General features: G+C 49.0%; 2 protein-coding genes across 2 annotated transcripts; both read left to right on the plus strand.

Annotated features, from left to right (window-relative positions):
* Positions 1-829: 829 nt before the first annotated feature.
* Positions 830-1,756, plus strand: LOC145946486 (uncharacterized). Its single transcript, XM_083056097.1, has one exon. It carries the CDS (start codon positions 830-832, stop codon positions 1,754-1,756), a length of 927 nt encoding a protein of 308 aa, XP_082912223.1.
* A 2,345-nt stretch (positions 1,757-4,101) lies between these two features.
* Positions 4,102-4,686, plus strand: LOC145946488 (uncharacterized). The gene has a single exon (XM_083056098.1). It carries the CDS (start codon positions 4,102-4,104, stop codon positions 4,684-4,686), a length of 585 nt encoding a protein of 194 aa, XP_082912224.1.
* The last annotated feature ends 795 nt before the right edge of the window (positions 4,687-5,481 follow it).

Here is a 5,481-nt window from a genome sequence, read left to right on the forward strand (position 1 = left end):
CTGTTGCCCCGTCACCTTCTCTTTCACTTCCTCCCCGATCGACGTTGCCGTGCATTCAACTGGCACATTTCTCTGGTCGATATGAAGATTGGCCTTCTTTCCGTGACCTTTTTTGCTCAATAATCGGCAAGGATATCTTTACGTCCAAGGTCGAGAAGCTGCACTACCTCAAGTTTTGTTTAAAGGGAGAAGCGGAGCTGTTAGTGCGTAACTTACCAACAACGGACAAAAACTTTGAGCGAGCGTGGAAGGTCTTAACTGACTATTATGAGAACAAACGGCTGCTGACTCGTTCTTATCTCACGCAATTCACGTCGCTACAAAAACTAAAAGGTGAGTCTGCCAATGATTTACGCAAACTGTATCACAGTGTAAGGAGCATCGTCGGCTCCCTTGCAAGCATCGGGTGACCTATTACGTGCGGAGAAGACCTCTTTGTCCATCTCGTTGTCGACTTACTTGATACGCGTTCACGTCGCGAATGGGAGACCGCTCTTGGTGAAGAAACGAATCCGCCATCATATAACGAGTTACAGCGTTTTCTAGACCGTCGGCTGCATACACTTGAATCACTGCAATCTGCGAAACAGGAGGCCAGCTCCTCCAAGGCGAATACGGACTCTATTCGTCAAATACGTACACTGCACACTCGCAAGCAGGAGAACAAGCACAATCGTTGTTCTCTGTGTCACAAGGACCATTATATTATGTTTTGTGACGCCTACCAGGAGAAGACGGCCGAGGAGAGGAAACAGCATGTCAAGGACAACAACTTGTGTCTCAATTGTCTCGGCAAACACAAGGTAAGCGACTGGTCCTCCAAGAAGACATGTACGTCATGGCACGTCATCACACGACTTTGCACGACGCGTGCAAGTCAAGCGAGGTTGCTAAAACCTCACACATTGCGCAACAATCGCTTCGTCCGCCGGTAGCTGTGCTTCTCGCTACTGCAAGAGTTCGCGTAACGGATCGTTATGGAGTTGCTCACTCCGCGCGCGCACTAATAGATCAAGGATCCGAATCATCTCTCGTCTCGGAGTCCTTGATTCAGAGACAGCGACTCACCCGGACTTCTACTTCAGTCGCTCTATACGGAGTTGGCGGCAAGAAGATCGGCAACGCACATGGCTTAGTTTTGCTTCGCATCTCTGCATTGAGAGGAGGATCACCGATAACAGTGTCAGTACTGGTCCTTCCTCGTCTCACTCTGTACGATGGTGATATTCGTACAAATAGCGCAACATGGACGCATATCGACAATTTAGAACTCGCCGATCCAGACTTCAGAGCTGCCGACACAGTTGAAATTCTTCTTGGAGCTGATATTCACGCTTCCATTCTACAGCCGGGTCTCCGAAAGGGTTCGCTCCAAGAACCTGTGGCACAGAAGATTACCTTAGGTTGGATTCTTTCAGGTGCAGTTAGATTTACAGCCGATCAACGTCGTGCAACTACTCATCAGTGTCGAATCGAGGAGGATTTATCAACTTTTGTGCGTCGTTTCTGGTCACAAGAGGATCTGCCTGCTGGAAATTCACCACTTACTTCCGAGGAACAGATTTGCGAGGATCTCTTCTTCCGGTCGTACACCCGGACTACTGAGGGTCGATACGTCGTCAGACTTCCGCTTATCACTCCATTGCCGGATCTCTCTGCTACTCGTTGTTCCGCTCAACGAGTTCTCTCTGGCATGGAGAGAAGATTTCTCCGTGAACCTCGTTTGCAGCAACTCTACGAGGACTTCATGCAATAGTATGAAGATCTGGGTCACATGAGTCTAGTCAGTCAGCCAGACCGCAACAAGGATCGAATCAGCTACCTTCCCCACCACGGCGTTATACGAGAGGCGAGCACAACGACAAAACTGCGTGTCGTTTTTAATGGCTCTATGACGATTTCATCAAGCAAATCTCTTAATGATCATCTTATGGTAGGTCAGAATCTGTTGCCTCCTCTCGCCGATGTACTTCTACGATGGCGTCAGCATCGATTCGTTTTAGCAACAGATGTAGAGAAGATGGTTCGTCAGATTTTGGTCCATCCAGACGATCGCGACCTTCAACGTATTATTTGGCGTTACCCAAAGCAAGAACATTTCCATGAGTACCGTTTGAATACCGTGACTTACGGGCTTGCTAGCGCATCTTTCCTGGCCACACGTACTCTCCGTCAGCTCGCTAACGATGAGGAAAGAGGAGAAGCAGTTTCCTCTTGCAGTAGCAGTTCTTCGCCGAGACGTTTATATGGACGATTTCCTAACAGGCTCCGCGACACTCTCAGAAGCTCAAGAACTTCAGCGCCAGCTGATTGGGCTCTGCATGGCGGGCGGCTTTCCGCTACGGAAGTGATCGGCGAATGATCCTGCTCTGCTAGCTGACCTCCCAGTTGAGCATCGAATGCAACGTTAGCTTCGCGTCTGGCGTTCACACGAAACACATTCTACCCTTGGACTGCACTGGCATCCAAGTGAAGACAGTTTCTCATTTGCCACAAGCTCGATCACATTAGCTACTATCACTAAACGATCGGTGCTCTCTCTCACTGCACGGTTGTTTGACCCTCTTGGCTGGCTGGCGCCGACTGTTGTAAGAGCCAAGATAGCCTTCCAGACGACCTGGTTGCAGAGCCTGGACTGAGACACTCCACTTGATAAAGAATCCAGTCGACGATGGCTTGATTTTCAATCCGAGCTTTCTCTACTAGAAAAAATCCGAGTTCCTCGATGGATTGGTCTGTTCGATCGGGATTCTGGAGTAGAAATCCACGGATTCGCCGATGCTTCCGAGATAGCCTACGCTGCCGTCATCTATCTACGGACAACGCAGAAGGAGGAATGCACTACATGCCTGGTTATGTCAAAGACCAAGGTTGCACCACTAAAACAGGTAACGCTACCTCGCCTTGAACTCTGTGCAGCTACTCTCCTTGTGCGACTCGCCTCGCATGTTCGTACGACGCTCGAGCTCACAACGGCTCCACTGCACTTATGGTCGGACTCAACTGTCACTCTCGGCTGGATCCAAGGACATCCAACTCGGTGGAGAACATACATCGCCAACCGCGTAGCAGACATCCAGAATACAGTTCCAGAGGCGTTGTGACATCACGTTCCAAGTCAAGATAATCCAGCGGATTGTGCTTTACGAGGGCTGTCACCCAGAGAACTCGTAGAACATCAACTTTTGTGGTAGGGTCCCCATTGGCTTCGTAGCGCACCAGAGACTTGGCCATCTTTGATCGATCCAAACAACAACAGAGAGCTTCCTGAGGCAAGATCTAGAGTCCACGCTGCAGCAAGCAGACCACAGTCCAAAGAAGAACCCGAAGAATTGCGGCGCTTCTCTTCACTCCACCGATTACTGCGCATCACTGCGTGGCGTAGACGTTGGCTTCAACTACTTAAGAACAAGGATTGCTCCGAGTCAACTGCTCCTACTAATAGCATCCTCGTCGAACGAGTTGGAAGACGCTCGCCTTCTGTGGATCCGAAGAGTGCAAGCTGATAATTTCAAGGACGAATTAAAGGCGATCCAGCAGGGTCACACACTAGCAAAGTCAAACTCACTTATTCGTTTAAATCCCTTCTTAGATCATCAAGGCCTTCTTCGAGTTGGAGGACGATTGAAACACGCAATTCTGGCTTACGATGAGCGTCACCCAGTAATTCTACCGAGCGAGTCGACATTTACTAGACTAGTTGTCGATGCGTGTCACCGACGCACATTGCACGGGGGAGCCCAGCTGACTCTGGGAATAATCCGTCAGCGCTACTGGATTCCTCGAGGTCGAATCATCGTCAAACAGCGGATCCTTCGATGCGTGACTTGCGTGCGATGGCGGGCGGCAACTCCACAGCAGTTAATGGGCAGCTTACCCCGAGAGTGAGTAACATCAGCAAGGCCTTTTATCCACACAAGTGTGGATTATGCAGGACCAATCTGGTTGCGTACAACGAAAAGACGAGGTCACCGAGCGTATAAGGCCTTCATCGCAGTCTTCGTCTGTCTTTCTACAAGGGCCGTTCACTTGGAAGTGGTATCGGATTATACTTCTGATGCATTTCTGGCAGCATTACGGCGATTTACAGCTCGTCGTGGAATGTGCAGTACTCTCCAGAGTGACTGCGGTACCAACTTCGTGGGAGCAGACGCGCAATTACGAGATCTCTTTGCATCCAGCAGTACCAATTACCAATTGATTGTCAGACAGCTAGCTTCCGAGCAGATCCAATGGCGGTTTAATCCCCCATCGGCACCTCACTTCGGCGGCATCTGGGAGGCAGCTGTAAAATCTCTCAAACACCACCTGCGACGAGTATTAGGCGATGCAACTTTAACTTATGAGATGAGCACACTTCTCGCACAGATTGAAGCTTGCCTCAATTCCAGGTCTCTTCAAGCCCTCTCTGACGATCCGGAAGATCTAGTTGCTCTTACACCAGGTCATTTCTTGGTGGGATCCGCTCCGATTGCAGTGCCCGAGCCTTCACTATTAGACCAGTCGACGAACAGGCTGACGCCCTGGCAACTACATCAGAAGATGCGAGACCACTTCTGGGACCGCTGGTCTCGGGAGTATTTACACTCACTCGTTCATCGCCCAAAATGGTGGTTCAAGCAGTCGGGTTTTGATGTCGGACGTCTGTGCCTTATCCGCAACGAAACGACACCGCCGACAAAATGACCCTTGGCGCGGATCATACGAATTCATCCTGGTGAAGACGGACAAGTACGCGTCGTCACCGTTCGCACGGCAGCAACGGAGCTAACCCGACCGATCACGAAGCTCGTCCTTCTCCCGGCCACTGACGAAGAAGCGGATAATCCACCGAAAGTATAGTCGCGCGAGTAACCGAACTCCGATTTTGTAACTATAAGGTTCTCTGTTAAAATAAGGAGAATGTGAATTTTTTTCCCTATTTGAGTTTCATTTTTTTACATTGTATTCTATTAATGGATAGTTCGATTTTCGTTAATCATGTTACGTATTTAACTACTTACCGCTAAGCTATTTCGTCGTCTTCTTTATAGAGCACAATATGTAAAACTTACAGAATCTCATTCTCTCGCCCGACATTTCATATCGAAACGCACTGTAAATAAACACACAGACTCGATTTGCCAACGTGCTTGCAGCGTGGCAAGTATTCTTAACTGCGCACACCACCGTATTATCGACACTATAATGCCCTAGGAACTTTCGCCGAATAATTCAGGCGAGGCGGGCGGGATGTTCGAGATAATAGCGATATAGCTGCCGAAAAGCAGTCGCAACTCGATTCATATCGATTGCGGAGGCCAAGTCCGTTCTCGATATGCACACATGACGTTTAATATAAAACAACAGAAAAACTTGGAGACGTTCGTTAAAATGTAATGTTTATGTCAGATTTCCGACCGACGCGCATCTCACCGCGACTGAATTCTTTGCTTGAGAATTCAAAACATTAATAACTCGCTAATGTCATTTTCGAACTTT

Source organism: Prenolepis imparis, unplaced genomic scaffold (genome assembly GCF_030444845.1).
Source record: "Prenolepis imparis isolate NDT839.2.m4 unplaced genomic scaffold, iyPreImpa1.0 SCAF_16, whole genome shotgun sequence".
Lineage (NCBI taxonomy): Eukaryota > Metazoa > Arthropoda > Insecta > Hymenoptera > Formicidae > Prenolepis > Prenolepis imparis.

Excerpts from the sequence above, each read along its gene's own strand:
- LOC145946486 (XM_083056097.1), top strand. The coding sequence starts at position 830 with ATGTACGTCATGGCACGTCATCACACGACTTTGCACGACGCGTGCAAG.
- LOC145946488 (XM_083056098.1), top strand. The coding sequence starts at position 4,102 with ATGTGCAGTACTCTCCAGAGTGACTGCGGTACCAACTTCGTGGGAGCA.